This window comes from Ooceraea biroi, chromosome 5, assembly GCF_003672135.1.
Source record: "Ooceraea biroi isolate clonal line C1 chromosome 5, Obir_v5.4, whole genome shotgun sequence".
In the NCBI taxonomy this organism is placed as follows: Eukaryota; Metazoa; Arthropoda; class Insecta; order Hymenoptera; family Formicidae; genus Ooceraea; species Ooceraea biroi.
The window spans coordinates 13,088,772-13,108,180 of record NC_039510.1 but is presented as its reverse complement, the minus strand read 5'-3'; the positions used below and the strand labels follow the sequence as shown (position 1 = coordinate 13,108,180).

Sequence of the window (19,409 nt, the reverse complement as noted above, 5' to 3'; positions counted from 1 at the left end):
CATTTCAGAGGAGGGAGAAGCATACATACAATCACGATTTTCAAATAATTTGAACATTCGCGAACGCGAGTTTTAAGGGCGGAGCGAGATTCCTGGCTATCGGCGAACCATGTAATCGATCGCAATTCCTAGAGCCAACAGGTATTGGCTGCGCATGACGCTGCTAGAGCGCGATGTAAACCTCACTCTCACACAATGATGCTAAAGGCAGAGCGTGTCCGGCGGAAAAATACATCCCCGCGAATGATCCCCGCGCACCATGTCAAACTTTTGTTCGCGCGGCCGGGTTGCTGCGTCGCTGGAAATTAAAACTTTCGCGGGGAGAAACTCCGCGGAAACACGCATACACAGAGGGCTGAGAGATAGAAAGAAAAAGACAGAGAGAGAAGGGGAGAAGAGGGCTCTTTTATGAGCACACGCCCGTGCTCGCGGTTCGCGAAAAATAAACGACGGCCAACCCCATTTCGCATCACGGCTGCATTCATCTCTCTCGCTTGCTATTTCCCCTCCCCTTCCTACTTCCCGTTCTCTGCGCTCATCCCCATGCGTGTATCACCCCCGCGTTCGTCCGTCGAAGGGAAAACGGAGGGCGGAATATATATCACGTATTTCCCTCTCGGCTCCGATGTGAAAAGGAATACTCTCGCGCTTCCCCTCCTCCCACCCCGTGCAATATTCAATCGACTTTCAATTGTTGTCGAATGGAGAACCGTCGTGGTTCGAGTTAAGTGCGCAGAGGCACGAAATAAATACAGACCCGGGAGATTTAAAGCGGAATCGACCCTTGTGATGGAGAAAGAGGGGAGGATGGAGAGTGCGTAGCTCGTGCAGCGGCAGCAGGTGGTGCAACTTCCGAGTTCGGAAACGCGCCGATATTTCCGCTCACCTGTGTCGAGGGCAAATCGTCGCAAATAGTGCTGCGAATAGATCACGAAATGTCTAGAGCTTCTAGCCTTGCAAAGTGACGAGATTAGATAACTCGGAGACAAGTTGCGACATTCGAAAGTCGCGGAAAACGCGTGCGCACAGATAACGCGAGTGCGAACCGCTTTTGTACGCTTTTGCATTCGTGATATTTGATAAAGGTGACAAAACACCGGCCTATTCGGTCTATCGCCACGTGCTCGTCTATCCCGAGATTGGCGAGAATCAGATTTCGCAGTGAGGCAAACCTGATGAAGACCTGATAAATCCGCTTAATGAAGCCATCCCAGCGAGACAGAGTCGCGAGGTCTGAGGCGCGCCGATTTCAGAATAAATGGCTTTACGACACCCTTTTATCGTCACTCGCGATTTTTAATGAGGCACGTAAACCTCGTTGCGCAATTTATATTATACAAGGTGAACGCGGGTTGTGCGCATACCCGATGTATTCTTCTTCTGTCTTTCTCTCTCTGTCTCTCCGAGAGAGTCCTGAACTCGGTCGCGTCCCTGCATCACGTAGGACCTCCGGCGAACCCAGAAGCGGTCGTCCTTCGGCGAAATAATTGCGGAACACGAGGCAGCTCGCACGCTCTCCTGGCATTTAATGGCGGTATTCGCGGCGCGTACACGGACCAGTCGTTATCCTCGATTTATGGCGAGGTCCGCCATGAATCCTTATGTGGCGTTCGGTTAGCTGCAGGTTCGCTGGGGTGGCGCGGAGGGGACGCGGATATCGGTCCTACCTGAGTCGAAACGAATCATGGGTCCGGTGTGGCCGTTACTCTCTATTTAGAATGGCGCCTCTTTCGTCGAGATCGATCTTTTCCGCTGGATCGCAAATAGAAGCTGGTATAAAGTATGCTTCATAAAGTTTGCATCCTCTCCTTGGGAAACGAATTCTCTTGGATAAGTAGAAAGCAAATTCACAGATTTCTTGTTGGCAACAACATTGTGATGATGATAATTATAAACAATCGTAGATCTGAAGATGCTTCTCTGAGCTGATGTATGGGAATAACAGAAAGCCTTACTTGTGAGGTTGTTTATTCCTTGTTTAGTATCACGTGAACTGTTTTCTTCAATGTACCTCATTTCGAGATTTTGTTACATAAAATTTATTCAAAGTGGAGCGTTTAGAAATACTCTAGGACTGGACTTCTTATTTCTACTAAAAAAGATCACTGCATTAGTCAACACGATTAATTACGTATGCGTAAAGTTTCACTTTTTTCACGGCGGCACGTGGAATATCTCACGCGTGATCAGTTAATCAACTAAGCTCTTTTCCCGATTCTCTTAGCACAGCAAGAGCTTTTTAGATAAGCGGCATTGACGATTGCCGGTTCCCTCGTTCTTCGAAGACCGCGATCGATCGAGAATCATCGATCTCCGAGGAAAATCCTCGCGGAGACGGCACGAGTCCTTTCTGTTGCATAATTCACGCGTTGACCTTTCGTGCGAGTAATCCACCGCATCTCGCGGGAAACGGCACAAACTGACCGAGTTTCTCGGAGCAAAATACCTGATGCATTTTCTTCTCAGGAACTCTCGAAATGTGAGATCAAGGATACGCGCGTGAATCTTTGATGATGTCTATCGTCGCTCACGATCGGAAAGCGAAGGCTAGCACGGATCTTACGAGAAATCTGATTAAAATTGATACATGCACGCTGTCGCCGCATTCGCGACGGTACTCATTCGCAAGCCTTGAACTCTGTTCAAGGACGTGGGTCCTGGTATATTGAGGAACGTGCCGACGAAGGGATACGCCTTGTTCCGGTCCAATCTAGCCGTCCTTTGAATTGAAAACACCCAGCCACGGTGCGGAATATGCATGCTTCCTAAGCTTTGTTCTCAGCGGTCTCTTTGCACGGCTCTCGCTCGATGCTCGTATTTTATTCTATGAATATGCAATGCCGTTGCGCCCTGGTATTTGTGCGGCCGTGCGCCGCTTATTTTCGGGACGATCCGACATGCCCGCAAAACCAACAATTCTAGCGAAAATGGAGGTGGATTTTTCCAAGACGAAAATATGGAGAATATCGGTGGTGTGATAATGGTGATGGTGGCACGCTTGGAATTCTTTCGGCGTTGCATGATGCAGCTTGGTAACGAGATCGCGCTCGTTTCGGAACGCGCGCGTCGGTCGGGCTTTTACTCTAGGAAGGAAAATTCCAGACAATAGACACCGGTGTGTAACAGACACACGGAAATCGTATTAACGTAGAAATTCTATTGGGTACACCGTGAATTTCCGGTTGATGTAAGTTATCTTCTGAGAAGCTTATAATGATTAGCAGATAGCATAAATTTAATTTTTCTCTCTCACTTTAATTAAATTTTATTAAATTTTAAGTTTTAAATTTTAATTAAATTTCATTAAATCTTATCGTTTATAAGTATTTTACGAAAATCATTTAACTCTTAGCTATATAATGTCGAAAATTGTAACTCGATCAGTAATAGTATGATACGTAACTGGCTGATATTTCCTAGGAGTACTTTCTCTCTCTCTCTTTTAATTGCATTAAAATTTAGCCCAGTTTTCATACAACATCGTCGACAGTTTCTATTAAATTCCAGCGAGCTGATCTCCCACTTTCCTCAGAAATTTTAATTCTTCAAGAATTCTGCTTGAAAAGTATAACTATCGGGTTTCCACAAATTTTTCATGAACGAAATACAGCGAACGCACACATTATCTGCACATCCATGCAGAAATTCCGCAAACGAAGCTCTCGAAAAGAAAGGAAGTAGATTTCATTCGATTCTCGATAAAGACCGAGGATATAACAATGTCGATAGGAGGCTGGTAAGCCCATGATAAACATTTGCCTTGGCAAATTAAATGGAGCAGATCGTATCGTCCCTTCACGTCTTTTTCTTTCCCTCTTTTTTCGCGAGAAACGGATCGTAGGATACATCACCATGAGAATAATAGTAGCAGGATGAGGATTAGACAAATAAAAATAGCAGGGCTGCCAACGTCGATATCGATGCATAGCTTTTTTATCCAAGATTAAAGGAAAACCACAATCGCGCGTCGTTGTTATTCTCTCATTGTTCGAGAATTTTTAGCGGAAGCTGCGGTGGCTATCTCTCGCGGAATATTTTGCGATGAAGCTTTATGGACCCGCATCATCACAGTGGCGAGTACCACCATCACAACAACAAGCGATACTAATTAACATAAAATTTTCTTCGTATTATTCACGAAATAATTTAAATAAATTTAATTTGGATATCTGCTTCGTTCGGTTTGCTATATTTGCGAGTAATTTAAAATGCGAAAATTATACTCATTATTCTATTCGTTAATCTCTCTTCGCTTTCAGAAATGATGTATCCTATTTTCCAATTTTTTGTAGGAAAAATCCTATACTTTCTCGTATATTAATTGTCCTTTCAAGCTAATCATATAATTATTGAACATTTAAATGTATTCCAATAGCGAATAAAAAAGTTAATGTTAAAAGAGAACGGCGCCCTTCCCGGCAGTTTAATTAATGTTGCAAACACAATTACATTCTCATACGCACGGAGAGGAACAATAGATTTCGATTAAACGCTATATATTCGCCGTACCGTTTAATTAAATCACGAATACGCGCAGGGTAGTTGCGATATTAATAGCATAATTTAGTTGAGTTCAATTCGTTGCTAATTATTAACTCGTATTTACGAGTAATATACCGTGATATTGCAGTTGTTACGGAATTGATAAATCGTGTGCGAATCCAGATATTTTTCACAAAGCGGAATTGATCTCGAGCGACAAGGTTTAAATCGTTAGCCAATCGTCGAACTGGAAATAAAACTAAAGATAATGCCACCAATAATGCAATTTTACGAGAAATTAATAAAAGCATATTACACGCGCGCGCGTGCATGTTACATGATAAATTGTACCATTACATTGTGCCTATCTCGGTGCATGTAACAAGTTGCTCTCGTTTGGCTTGGTCGCAGTTAAACGAACCGAATACGAGATATGCGGGAGAGCGGAAAATGTTTATCACAGTGAGTGTAAAACAATCATCAAAAACCCAACACAAATGTCGCATTGTACGTCATCGTTCCAGCTATCCCTGACAGCAACATTTGTCTCATACACGTGGTATATTTGGCTTTGTCAGATATTTGATTAGCGAAAATATTGTTTGACGTTGGGTCAACTTTTCTCCAACAAAACGCGCGTGATTGAACTACCCCAGATCTATATTTTATTGTCTTATTCCTATTTTTCGTCTTTCGCTTTTACTCCAGTTCTGAACAGGTCGATCTTCTCAGTGGTCGTTTGCAGTTATCCGACCACACGGAACGTAAACGAAAGTTATCTGGCCGAGATTAATGCACGACGATACAACCTGCACACGGTAATTTTGTTATCTGCTTAATAGCGGGAGGGATTAAGAAGTGCGATCGCGCGTAAATCTAATCGATAGGTGCGCGTCGCGAAAGCGTGTCGAGCGAAACGGAACATCCGAGCCACATAGCTAGCCGTGGTGTGCTATTCGACGCAGCTTACGCGGAACATCTCATTGGTCCAGATACTTTGCGCGTGGTGCTTATGCTTTTATGCAAATTTGTGTGCGATGGGCTTATAATGTTCGTGTAGCGCCGCGATTAGACACGAGGCTTCATGGAAAACCGGTTCTCGCGCTCCTCTCGCTCTTGTACCCGCGCCGTCTGCCCGGCCGTCTCCTCTGCTCCCGCTGTCTATCGCGATTATAGGTCGAGAGGAAGGCAGAAAGAGAGAAAGAAAGACCGACTGACAGAGCTACAAGAACAGTCTCGTTCTCTCGTTTCGCCGTGGTAACTTTCTCCTCGCGTAATCGCCGCCGGGCTTTCTTCTTCCTCTCTCGAGGCGCACTGTTCTGGAAAGCCGCACTGTTCTGGAGATTCAAGCGCCGACTTTGCGTGAACTTTGCGCGCAGAAATCCATCCGAGCAGCAAGAAATGGAGGTTACACTCTTTTCTTCTGTATCTCATTGTCAGTAATGGTCGGATCGTTTCGGAGTCGGTAAATGTTGGAAAAGTTCGCATTTAGTGAGAAGCCATTTGTTATCATACTAATTTCGACTGTTTTTCAGTTTCAGTAGCGGGATTTATGAGAATCAGGATGTAGCACAATTTTGCGCAATGTTTAATCATTAGCTAATTCTTCGTGACTTTTTCACGTGCTGGAAAAATAAACTGTATGGAATATGATAAGGATGCTTCTGTTTTTAAATGAAATTTTGGAGGTTTTGTCGAATAGTCTGAAATTAGATAGATTTCGGATAAACAGTAACATGATTGGTATTACTCCAATACAACGTTGCAATAATTGAGCAGATTATTTATTCTGATTTAAATCAATTTCTAGCTTCCGAAGAGTGATATTGTTTATCAAAAATTATGCCATGAACAGCATAAAACTCGGCATCGCGTATTTATCTTAGTTTATCTTTCCCGAGATGTCGGATGCTTTACGAGAAATCCTGGAACCGCGTGCGTCATTTATTCTCTCATCTACGTTATTCCCCGGATACCCATTGTTATTTATCCAAGTTTAACAATATCCTCTGTTCTCCGCCGTCCGAATAGCTCCCGGGAGAATCCACCGAGTCCGACACCCTCGCAGGTCACTTTAGAACTCGATCGAGCAACGGCACGGTAGCCGCCAGGAAGAACGCAAGAGAAGGAGAAAGCAGGGTCAGTGACAGTGCTGGCCGGTATCTTGGTCTCAAGGCGGGCTCCACCTCGATCGAAACGTCCTCATTAGTTTAATTAAGTCAACGATCGTGTAACAGAGAGCGGGTCGGCTTTAACCTCTCCATCTCTCCTTTCCTCGCTTTCTCTCTGCTCTTCCCCTCGCCCGTAAATATACGCGCAGCATGGAAGAAAGGGTAACATCGGCGGAATAGAAGACCGCTCACGGAGCCAAAGACTGAGAAAAAAAGAAAGAAAAAGAAAAAGAGAAAGAGAATGAGTCCTCTTCTCTTCCCACCTCTGAGTCCACAGCTGGTTTGCACGGGGCGATACATCGCACCACCCCATATGTCCATGAGCGCGTGCATGCACCGCGAAGCACAGTGCGCTCGCGGGCACAAGCGGCGACGAGAGGGAAGCGGAGGACCAGGGGGAGAGCGAAACCGGCACGACCGGCAGGGGTGGCGGGCGGCCAGGCAGGCAGGAACGTGGGGTTTAGCTTGTGACTACTTCGTGAATAATGCATGCCAGCCGCGAGCCCACGCCGCGACGCTATATACGAAGATGCCAGACACGCTACTCGGAACCGAGCTTGTATCTATATGGTCACATAGAAGAGAGACAGAGAGAGGGAGAGGAAGAGAGAGGGATCTCTGGAAGTGAAGGGCCGAAGGGAGGGAGCGTGTATGTGGTCGCCTATGTGCACGCGTGGGCACATACGTGCTATCCATTACGCCGGCTGCGCACACAGCTACGCACGATATGTGCGTGTGTGTGGTGTGGCGGTGTGGTGCGTACCACAGTCCGCGACCCACACACAAATCCGACGTAAGTGCTGATGGGATTTGCCGATATGGTCGGTGGCTCTCTTCTGCTATCTCTTTCTCCCTGTGTCGCTAGAAAGACGGGAGGGAGAAAGAGAGAGAGAGAAAAGAGAGAGGAGTTTCACGCCTTCTGCGAGATGGACTTTATCCGCACCGCACGATCTCGCGCGATGATACTCGGCCGCGTGTTAATACGCGGAGCGGAACACGTTCTAACAGTTATCAGACTGAAAGTTATTTGACACCCGGCCGCTATCCGCCGATTTCGAGATACTCCGAATGTCCTTCCTAATTTCTATACCGAATCGCTCTCGTCTCGATGTAAATTCGCTTGTAAATGGACAGAGTAAGCCGGGAGAGCTGCCAGGAATTTTATGAAGCAAAAATACTGCTGATTTGTTGAAAGATGCAGAGATAGCAGGATGCATTAAACTAGGATGACTAAGACAGTTTTCGCAGTTAGTCAGAGTCAGAGAGATATTTATTGCACGATATTCATTTCAATATCGTTTATAATACACGGCAGAGATTGCGGCGAATAAAGTTATACGGCAAATAATTATTTCTGGCAGATCGGTGACGACGCTCGCGTCATGCCATTTGCAGAAGACAATAGATCGCGGCTCTAGCGAGACACTGCGAAACCTCGTACGGCTAAGGCGATATGTTCTGATCTTTGTCTGAATATTTTCGCGGAGGACGGTGATGTTCGTGATCGTGTATGGGTCGACTGCAAAGTATTAAGATACCGCTCGATAGTTACTCGCCAAGTTGGACGTGCTATACGCGCGAGATTGTAAAGGAAAGTGCACGCCTCGTTGCGTAAAGTACATGCAAATTTCCCTCCGGGGACTGTGTGCCAGTTTCCGTAGGCAAACATATATATATGTATATATATATATATCCTCGTATACAGTTACACAGGCACACGCACACAACCTCACGGCCTGGTAACACCGAAAGCTCTCGCGGGTTGTAAAACAATGATTGCTCGTGTCTCCGCCACAAGATACGGCGTCTGCTATAATCTTGAACTTTGCGAAAGTTCGCGATACCCGAGAGCGCCGCGCAAATTATTCATGAGTGCATTGTAATAGATTTATAAACGAATCTCGTGATACCCCTTAATAACGCAGCTGGATACAATCATGCATGTTGACGCTGACAAATGGATCGACCGAGTGTCTTAATTCTCGACATTTCAGAGTGACCTTTTATACATTTCGATATTGCTCACTTGCCAACATGTATTTAACAAATAATTGTTAGCAATCATTAAATCGTCATTGAAAGATGTGCCGCTTTAAGTGGAACCTGTTTGCATAGTGTATTCTATTGTATGTTTAATAAAACATAGTCTGGGTAGTCTGATTATTTATACTTGTGCGTCTTTCAATGCTTTCGTGTACATAGGTACATAACGAGTTGCTGTTATATTTTATAACAAGTTTCCTTGAGCACGCAAGAAAAATCCGTGCAGTTACCTCTCATCTTCATCTTTCCTAGATCTTCATACACATGGCTGGAAGTGAAATCACGAACAATCTCCCTTCGAGCAATCGCGTGCTTAGATTTGTAGACCACGCAATTACTCTGAAGGCGCGCGCAATTCCGCAGCCAGCCGAGCTGGAAAGCGGAAGAGAGATGCAGTGCGCTTGTGTGGATTCTCAATAGGGGCAGGTACAAATTCAATTAACGTGTACCGTTTTATGAAAAACGGTATAACTACACAAATTACATCTATCTAATGATTAGAAAAACAAAACAAAATTGCGCATTGCTATTTTAACAGTGAAGAAATCCCGGCAAACCACGTGAGAACGATTGATCGTGACATACATTGCCATTGTATCGAACTTAATTGTTCGGAACGCGTGTTTTTGCGGGTGCTTGGGAAAAGTGCCGAAATACCACAGTGTTCAGAGCTAATCTCAGATTCTCTGCGAGTCGTTGAAAGTCGAAGCGATCAAGTTCGAAGCACCATTAATTCGGCGCGATAAACTTTTTCCGTTGAATTACCGTAGTCGTTTTCCGTCCAAAGTTCTCGGCGAAGTTTTCCATCAAGCGGATCGGGAACGTTGTTCGAAATGTTACCGGGGCCAGCGTGAAGGAAAAGGAAACGACCAGAAATTAAATTGTCATTTGCTGTGACTCCCGACATCAGAAAGCTCTCTGGAGCTGTATTATCAAGTTCATGAACATGCTCTTCGATTCAGAAATTTTCCTAACTGTTTGTAGGCGACTAAAGAATACCTGGAGCAATGAAATAGTAGAAAATATGACTTCCGGAGAATATTGTTTACTTGACATTCTAAAATATTCATGCGACGAGATCATTGCATATTGAAATCCTCGCTCATTACGATTCAACGCACATAATGTGCATGTGGTGCATAGCAACGCATGACTTGTTGAATAGCTGTATTTACTCTATTTTTGAAGCTTGACCTTTTTTTAAAGAAGATTAATGTGCGATTCTATGCTCGTTTTCGAGAAGCGAAATGAATCTCACGGAGATGTTGCTCGTTTGACAACACGCAGGATGAATAACGTTCGAATAAAGATCATTCAGCTGAGATACTTCGCGGCTAAAATAATTCGCAACTTTTCCCAAGAATCTTTCTAATTACGTTGTTGCAGGCTGTCGGAACGCGATAATCAGATAAAGAGTTCGCGAGGGGTATATACCGTGCCAGTAATTTCTCTCGTGCGGGAAGTCCAAGAGAAAGAGAGAGAAAAAAAGGAACGGTGAATAAATCACGCGGCACCACTACCATCAGGATGGCGACGAGCGAATAAAATCAATTAAAAAGTTTTGGCGCGTCGAAGCGCCCAGCGAGTTTTCGCAAAGTTTTCCACGTTGCTTCGCGTGTATGTATATACATGTAACAATCACTCGCGCGGCTGCTCGCACACAGAGATATACGTGTATAGAGCGAGCTCGTGCGCGTTGCCAATGGAAGTTCCGCTATAAACCGGGCTATATACTGACACCACTTGCCGGTAGTTTCGCTAACTTTCCGACTCGCGTGTCGAACTTGTTAATGGCTCTCTGTGGCGTCTCTGTTGCCGCCGTTTTCTCCCACCCTCGTTCGTCCATTTCCTACCATCCGTAGTAGACGCTTCCGCCCCTGCGTACATGTCCCGGTTTCCTCCCTTAGTCTGTCGCTTCTTTCATCACCCTTCTCATCTCTTTTCGATCCAGCTATCTCGTTCGCGCGCGTGCTATCAAAACTTCTGTATCAGATTCAACGACTCTCTCTCTCTCTTTCTCTTTCTCTCTTCCTCTCTTTCTTCTTCGGACTTGCTCATCGATCCACATACTTCGCCCTCGAGTTCCTCCCTTCGAAGTTTAGGTACTTGAACGCGACTGTCGGTGCAGTCGAATTGCGACGGCACTTAGCGTAGTTCTCCAATCTTCTGCGCCGAATAATTGCAATTCTTTTCGAAACTAGTGCGCGGAATGAGAATCAGTCAGATAGCAAGCCGACGTAAATCAAGCAATATTCTTAAAAGAGAGGATGACACGAAATAAAATCAATATTGGCGAATTAATATGGACATTAAGATCTTTTTTTCACTTTTAGCACTTTTGTATTACCCATCTGACCGATAATTTTTTCCTGTTGCAGGTAAGAAGACGTACTTTACGATTCATCTTGGAGATTTAACTTGCAACAGCGACTCGTTAAATCGTAAGTTAATAATTAAACTCACATTTACTGGGGAAAGAGATATTTTTCGCGCACGTTTCGTCGAAAGGATATCTTGAATTTTTTCGTTGCGCAAGTTTATCGGGTTACGCTTACCTTGAAAACATGCAAAGCCAAACGGTGTGCATGTGCAGTTTCATTTCTCCTTTTTTTTCCTTTACAAAATTCGCTGAGCCAAGGTGAGCTGAGCGTCCAGGAAGACTCAGCGCGCGCGCGATAAGCGATTTAGTTATCACGGCGAAATGTGATTATTACACGTTCTACGCGCTTGGTAAGATTGAACACGAGATGCCATCTTCAGCATTTTTTTGGTGCAACGTGTCGTCACGCTTTACTCGGAACGCATGATCTATATCAGTTTTGTTTTGTGGAAAAAATACGACGTCAAGATGCCCACCGGTTTTATTACATTCTCAGAAGCGCGTGTCCGTGTAAATAAAAATGCTCAAAATGCCGGAAAAAACGAACCAAGAGAGTTTTCTTTCTCGCCAAACGCTATTTATACTGCTCGCGCGAATAGGAATGCAAGAGAAAAATATAGGTACTGCTCATTTTCACTTTTGCCCTCATAAATATCTCGGCAATTCGCAATTTTTTGCGCTCTTTCTGGCACTGTCCGATATGTCGGTGACACATTCTCTCTCTTTCTCTCTCTCTCTACTAACAGAATTATCGTTTTTAAAGCGTGCTATACTAAATCGGCATTTCTTATGTTAAGTCTTCAAATAGAATTTGCGACTTACAGAATTTGTCGACGTAAGTAGGAAACGTAAAATATTTCTTTCTACTGGAATGGGGAGATTTGTCATTGTTACGCGAAATCGATTATTGTATTGTTACATGCTCTGGCTTTCTTGGTGTATCACGCGAACGAACATGGACAAACATATCGCCGATCAATTTTCCAATGACGACTTTAGGACGATATTTTCTATAAACGTGCCATTTAAAATAAATAAATAAATAAGTAAATTTTAGAAATAGGCCACTATTGATGCAATTTTTCTATGATACGGGGGATATTTCTTCCTCAGAGCTTTTGCAATCGAAAATTTCAAAATTGGAAACATTTCGATTTTAGAAATCTTGTTTGTAATTTATACCCAAAAGTCATTGAAATTCACGTTTGAAAATTAAATTTCTATTACTCTCGAAATACATGAACCGTATTCTGAAGTTTTATTGATTCACGCGAAAATTATTTATTAAATCAATAGTAGTCTATTAATACAAAGTAAATACACTCGCGTATCGCGTTCAAATTTTTAATATTTTTAATTTATATATGTTTCATACTTAATGGAGTTGAGAGATTGTTTCATTAAAATTACACACATAACGACTTTATGCATTGTGCTAGTTTGTTTTGTTCTCAAAGTGAATAGTCTACGTGCATTTTATTATATCGATAATGATATTTTATCTAAAATCAATGTGTTCGGGAGAATATTTTAATCGTGCAAACTTTTTCTACGCTCAAAGTAAAACTGTTACCTACGTGTATATCATTACTATTTGATTTTGATAACGTTATCGCTGATATTTTATCGCCGTTTTAACTCCGCCAGTTCATCTATCAGGAATCTCTAACTTGGTGTTGATTCTAGAAAGCTGAATCAATATTGACATGCACTGAATTCCATATGTTAGCAGTAACCTAGTTTTCTTATGTTAGTAATAATATTTTCCGTTGAAATAGGTAATTTTCTCCCTTTTGAAAGGGAGAAAGAGAGTGATATCGTTTCAGTTTGACCCATTTTACGTCCGTTCAGTCGCATGCATAATCAGTTTCCCGCAATGATAGGCAACGCATAATGGTCTCTGTTCGTCATATAAACTCTAATTGGTCATACATCGTAGAACAAGGTTTATTGCAGCGTGGCGACCGAAAAGTCGTCAGTTAAAGAGGTAAAATCGAGAGAAAAAAAGCAGACGTCACATTTCGCCGGAAAGACTCGTCTTAATTTCAGCGAAACGCAAAATCCCCCGATGGCCGTCGACCTTCTTGTCGAGCGCTTTTTTGCCAGCGCGCCCATTCATATCGCTGGACATGCAATCAAAGCGAAAGGGACATTTTGCGGTCAGCGGGAACGGTTATTTTAATAGCAGACGGTAGTATCCGAACACGAAGGGCCGAAGGAAAACGAGAGAGGAAAAGTACGAAAGATGGAGAGAAAGGGGACACTGAGAGGAGCGAGTAGCTGCGCGACGTGCACGAACCAGCTGGCCAGGCTTCTCACGTTTACACGATAGTGATAAATTATTTATCTCGCGACGTCTGGCAAGCAGCCAAGATTTTCCGTCGCCTCCGTCTTCCTACGACTTGCCACTTTATCTATTTATACGTATACGTACATGCTTCCTTCATTTCTTTTTCCTCGCCTCCGCTGTGCTCGGAACCTCCACTCGCTGTAACCCAAATTCGCGCAAGTCTTCCTGTCTTCAGAGCAAAGAACGCGAAATTGCATTATACCTGATGCATTGCTGTAAGAACTCAGAAAATTGCATTGGAATCGCGTGTTTTTCGTTGACGTCGCAAATCTACTCGGATCTCCGTCAATACGAGATATCACTAGAAAAAAATTGCAGATAATGAGTTTATTAGATTCTTCGATCTCCGTTTTTTTTTCGTATTTTGATTGAAGGCCGATTTCAATCTTATCTCTTCGTCGTTATGATTTCGATTTTATCGGTTACTCGAGGTAGACAATGAATTATTCAGATAAGAACTATGAGCTTGGAGGTTGTAAGTCATTGAGCGAGGTCGTTTACCAAATGTGACTTTGAAGAATTTAAATAGCCCCGAGCAACAGATTACATTTCTACAATTTATATTTAGTCCTCATTTACATTACTTCATCGTAAATTTCATTAGATCGTCATCTCTAACGGTAACGTAACTCTCAGAAGTTCGGTTGTCGCAACCACGTCACATTAACGAACAAGCTTAAGTCTCATAAAAAGATATTAAAAGATATATAAGATATATCAAAAAACGCATTAATAAGTATTACTTCGTGATTGTGAAATATTATATTACTGCTGATTTAGCTGATTTGTTGATTCCACTTCTTCACTTAACTACGACTCGACCAAAATAATTTGCGCTCGCGAGTTGCCGAACGAGGGCATGGGCAACAGTAATTACGAGATTGACAGTTCCCTCATTTTCGAGCAAACGGCACCGAAACGTCTGTGGATCAACGCGAGAAAGGTTCGAGAGGTTCCTCGAAGCGAACGTTTAACTATCTTCAAGTGGCAGTCGCAGGAACGTCTTCCTCTAATTTAACAACGCGTCATTACTTCAAATGGACCGAGCAGTACTTGCCAGCATTAACGCGGTCCTTGAGTGTGGTCAAGATCTCGCAGCACGGCGGCGATTATGATTAACTGCCGTGTAATCGCCACTCGCATCCGACTAATTTCACCCGAGCAATAATCGCTTTCTTTATTGCGCGAAGATTGCAACGACGGGCCGTAATGTTTCCTCGCGCCTCGCTTAGCTCGCAAGTCGATTGCTCATTGCGGTGTTGAAAGCTCGGCGAGCTGAAGATTAAATTTCACTGCACAGCGTGAAATAGTCGCGATTCCCTGGTTACGTAATTCCTCTCGATGAGATTTCCTAACGGATCTTGTCGAATCATACAAGGCGTGCGATCGGAATCGTCGTTTAACGTGAAACATTTATCGTGCAAAATGCAACTTTTTGCCTATGTAATTGCTTGCATGTGTTAAACATTGATTTCCCGAACGAAATCGGTGCGAAAAATTCGTCATTTGTTTATTTCTTTGAAATTGAATTCAATCTGAGTCAGTATCGAGTTCAGTATCGAGCAGCTTTGCGATTAAATTGTCCATAATATTTTTGCAGGCACGTGTGAACTCAGAATTCGTCAGCGAACATTCGCTTTTCGGGGAAAGTGTGCAGTTGCTTAAAATACACTCTGCGTATTTTAAATTGGCGTGTTAACGATGAAATTAAAATGCTCTCTTGAATCCCATGCGGTGTGTGCGATGCCGTCGTCACAGCTCCATGCATATCAACGTGTTTGCAGAGGAAGAGAGAGAAAAGCAGGATAAGAGATAGAGCGAAAGAGAGAGAAAGAGAGAGAGAGAGAGAAACGGAGCCTTCATCGTTCCCTCTCATGGCTGCTGCCCACGGACGTTACACCGCAATTACTCGACGGTGTATTGATCCGGTGGTTCGCAGTCCCACGGTTCGCAGAATCCGTCGCGCGCGTTGGAGCAACCCTCTCCCGCCCTCCGTTACTCCACAGCAAAACACCTTTTCATTTGAGAAAGAGAAAAAGGGGTAACGGGAACGCGGCGAGCAAGAGAAATTAGAGACGCGAACGCGTAAGTTTCCTCGGGCGAATATCCATAAAATAACGTCGGAGTTACTCATTCGGGTAAACGCCGAAGAAACGCAATCTTCGAGGTCCTCTTTTGCAAAAACTATTTTATCTTCATGCGGGCCACGCACGATACGCACAATGGCGTTTTACCGGAAGATTCATGGATTCTTGCACTTTGGGCAAAACCGGATCCACTCAGGGATCTTGTAAAAATGAGTAATTTGTTTGGTAGCCTGGTTTCTCTCTCTCTCTCTCTTTCCATGTAAAATATAATACTTTCCCGATGCGCGCTTGTATCACGCTGCCGAGTAACCCATAATTTCCCATTCCCTCGCCGGAGTTGAATTTAACGCGCAACACGGGACTCGTATCAGCATGATAAATTTCAAGCTAGATAACCGTTCTCTCTTAATGCGAAGATCACGTTCAATGTCGGCGCGAGATGAGAATCGGACCGGCACCGGTACCTCTGACTGTGTTCGAGGGTGCAGATTTATCGTGCCGCAAGAAGGATACAAGTTATAGGCAGGCCCGATTTACCCCTGATCGGGTCGATTTACGATCGTGCCTGAAAGTAGCCAATTCTGTGAGCATCGAAAGTGAATTTTCGTCGCGTCGGTTTGCCGGTATACATGCGAGGGTGCGAGTCGAGGTGTTCCGCGAGATATTAGAACAGCGAGACGTTTTATTTCCGCGATAGAGCCACGCATGCACGCACGCACATGTCGTAGCGGTTGCAAAAGGAGCAAAGAAACGGCGGAGAAGGTGCGGTTGCAGGGCCGCAGCGCGAGTATTACGGGACCGAAGCAATTAACCAGACACTTTTCTTTTGCGCTTCGACACTCGTCTTTTTTCACGTATTCCGTATTATCGCCGATGGAGGAGAATGATGAGGAGGCTGAAGAGGAGGGAGGCAATCCTTGACTCCGGCAACACGAAGAGCGAGTCAGCCAGCAGGGCTTTTTAGCCGCGCTCGTGCGTGCACGCAGATGCAAGACGGATAAGGAGGACGAAGTGGACACGAGGAGAAGAAGGAGGAGGAGGTTACAACCGGGGTTTAATGAAACCAGTCGAGGTCCGTCAAACCGGTTCAGCGGGTTCTCTCCGTTCGCCACGTCGTCCCGTCTCCCCTCTGCCCTCTTGCACGTAGAAACGGCGGGAGGAGGGCAAAGCAGCGAAGTCTGTCGACCTCAGCCTGTCTTTGTTCCACATTATCCTCCCCTTTCCTCCCGGCCGTGATGCATATCTGAAGCACAGATCGCCGGCACTGACTCTCGCGTTCATTCGGCTCGGTGTGTGCATATGACCGATCGAGTCATCGGCTGTGTTCGTATGTACGTGTACCTGTGTGCGAGAGATCCCCTTAACCGAGAGTACACCCACAGCGACCGAGACGAGAATTATGGCACGAGGGAGGAGAGGAGAGAAGGGAACTCGTATCCGCCCCTGTTTGATAGTCCCGTCATGATATAGAGTCACTAGGGAACCTAGCCTCTCCTTCCCTCTCCCTCTTTCTCTCTCTCACTATCTCCAGTATCTTGCAACGTCGAGCAACTTTGTCACCCCTCACTGTATCTTGCGCCCAAAAGGAAGAGACGAAGGAGGAGTAAAAAGGGGAGATAGATGGAGACGAAAGGAAGGAAGCAAAGCACTCTCCTCCCGGTCGTCGACACGCGTATGGTAGAGCACGGATGATGGTAGAACGTGGTCGTGGATTGCATCTTAAGGGTGCGCCGTCGTTTCTCCTGACCCACTCCACTATCATCAATTCTTTTGCATCCTTTTGCACTCGCATTCTTCGGTTCAGCCTTCCTTCTTTTTACTCACGCTTCGTCTTTGTTACCTATCCCGCGGGAGAGCTACGTAACTGGGAAATCTGACGAGTCAGCTTTAAGTGTGTTACGCGAAATATGCCTAGTGAATGGTGATTGAAGTATCGAACTCGACACGCCTTCTCCATTATTGATATAATGTTCCTTTCTTGAGAACTTTTGTAAATTCTGAGTTTCGGTATTTTATTACGATTCTCTTATGCAGTCTGGGCGATTTAAGCGAAATGTTGTATTATGTTAGAAGTTTTATATCTACAATTAATCTTTCCTTTTAAATCTAGAATAATATAGCAATGTTTTTATATTTTGTCTTTCTATTATCTAACGGTATGTTGTCCTTCTGATGTTTTGGCAAGAAAGACGCACAAACGCTTGATTAACTTAAAGTAAAGCGATAATAATCGACTGCATTGAACTAGCGGCTTGTAAAGGCAACCGACCATGAACTTTCGACGAAAGGGGAAAAGCGTTGCTGAGAATTGAACCGGAGTAGTTTGGTCGCGCGATACAGAGCACGGGCACGGACAAGTGATCGTTCCCTTTCAGAGCTCGCAAGGCAAGGGCAGAAACCCAAGAACTCGATCTCTCGAATGGCACGCGGCGGAGCTTCAGTCGGGCAAAAGTAGCTTCGAAATTGCCGCATGTCGCCACCATATGGCGACTTCCCTCCGACACGGGAATGATCGTGCTGCTAGACGACTTGTTCTTTTGATGTCCCTCGCACACTCCGTCTCAGTATTTTTCAATCAGCAAAGCAGCGATGATGCTTCATGATGCATTTCTTAAGCACAATTTAAAAACAATTTGCCAAAATTGTATTTAACCTTTTCAATATTTTTCTATTTAAAGTTTTGATGGACCAGCAAAATCTTAAAAGTGTAGTTAACAGTGATCAATTTTTCTTTCTTTTAGCTACATATTTTCTTCAATAATACATACAATTGACAATGAGACCACACGAGTATGTATTTTTCAGCGAGTCTCATAAATTCTTGCATCACGGAAAATGGTTCCGTCATTCAGACAAGCGAACACTTCTATCTCTTTCTATCTGTTCTATCTCTTAAATCCTTCATACTTTCCATCCATTCCTTCATCCGTTCTCTTCGTTTCCTTCGTGTTAATATAGAGTCGCGGTTGCCTGTGGGTAGTAGACATGTACGTGTCTAGCATACCGTTTAGTTCCCGAAGGGAGGCATGACTCGCTTACCGAGTCCGAGTATCCGCTACGCGTCATCAGCCCACCTAGATGAAAGCGCAATGACTCATCTCGCAGCTTCTCACACGAACCGGAGATCACACGGAGGTCAGCCGTTGCGCATTTACTTCCGAGCGCGCAGACTGAGACTCTGAGATCTTTAGACGGAGGCAGAAAAAGCACGATGATGATGATGACTGTGTGATGTAGTCTGAATTCCATCCATGTGTACATATAGCAAGTGAGTGGAATTAAAACGTCACAGTTGCTCTTTCCAGAGAAACTACGGTGTTTAAACGTAACTGTTTCGTGCAGTAATCGAAAGTTTCACTCATTTGAAGTTTCAAATCGTGTCAGTAAGCAAGAACTTAAAGATGCAATTAACTTTATTTCGATATCCTATAATCAAGGTAGACTTTTACGGCAGACTATATTCCTATTTTCGTACTTTTTTTAGCTGTAGTTTTTAAAGATAAAAGAAAGTAGGTCGACCGTAAATGTGCAAGTATCATTGAATAAATCCTCTGTAAATCTCTGAATGACTTGTAACAATTACAAGCATTCGCGATCACATAATTAATTATGAAGAAGTACAAATAAAAACAAGTACAAACAAATTGCTCATCCATATCCATCTCTTTTTATCGTTTGAATTTAATTGAAAATCAGAATATTTATTCGCCAATTTTATTCGTTGCAAAAGTTTATAGCATTGAGACACCGATTTGCTCAGCATTTGAAATCCCAAAAGCGTAACAAACTGACCATTGTGAATACAATCTAATGCAAACCGCACGAATGTCTCGAGACAAGAGCAGATCAGTGCGAGGAACCGGGCGATAACCATCTAACGACCCGTCGAAGATATA

At 44.0% G+C, this 19,409-nt stretch overlaps 1 protein-coding gene across 3 annotated transcripts in view; it reads left to right on the top strand.

The window, feature by feature from the left end:
* Window positions 1-19,409, top strand: part of LOC105280996 (microtubule-associated protein futsch) — a 282,442-nt gene that overhangs the window by 137,541 nt on the left and 125,492 nt on the right. For 2 of the 3 annotated variants that reach the window (XM_026969570.1, XM_026969569.1), the window contains exon 8: window positions 11,075-11,137. The exons of the other annotated variant lie outside the window; for it this stretch is intronic. In XM_026969570.1, coding sequence (XP_026825371.1) covers window positions 11,075-11,137 — 63 coding nt within the window. The remainder of the gene's footprint in view (window positions 1-11,074; window positions 11,138-19,409) is intronic. 3 annotated transcript variants of the gene reach the window in all.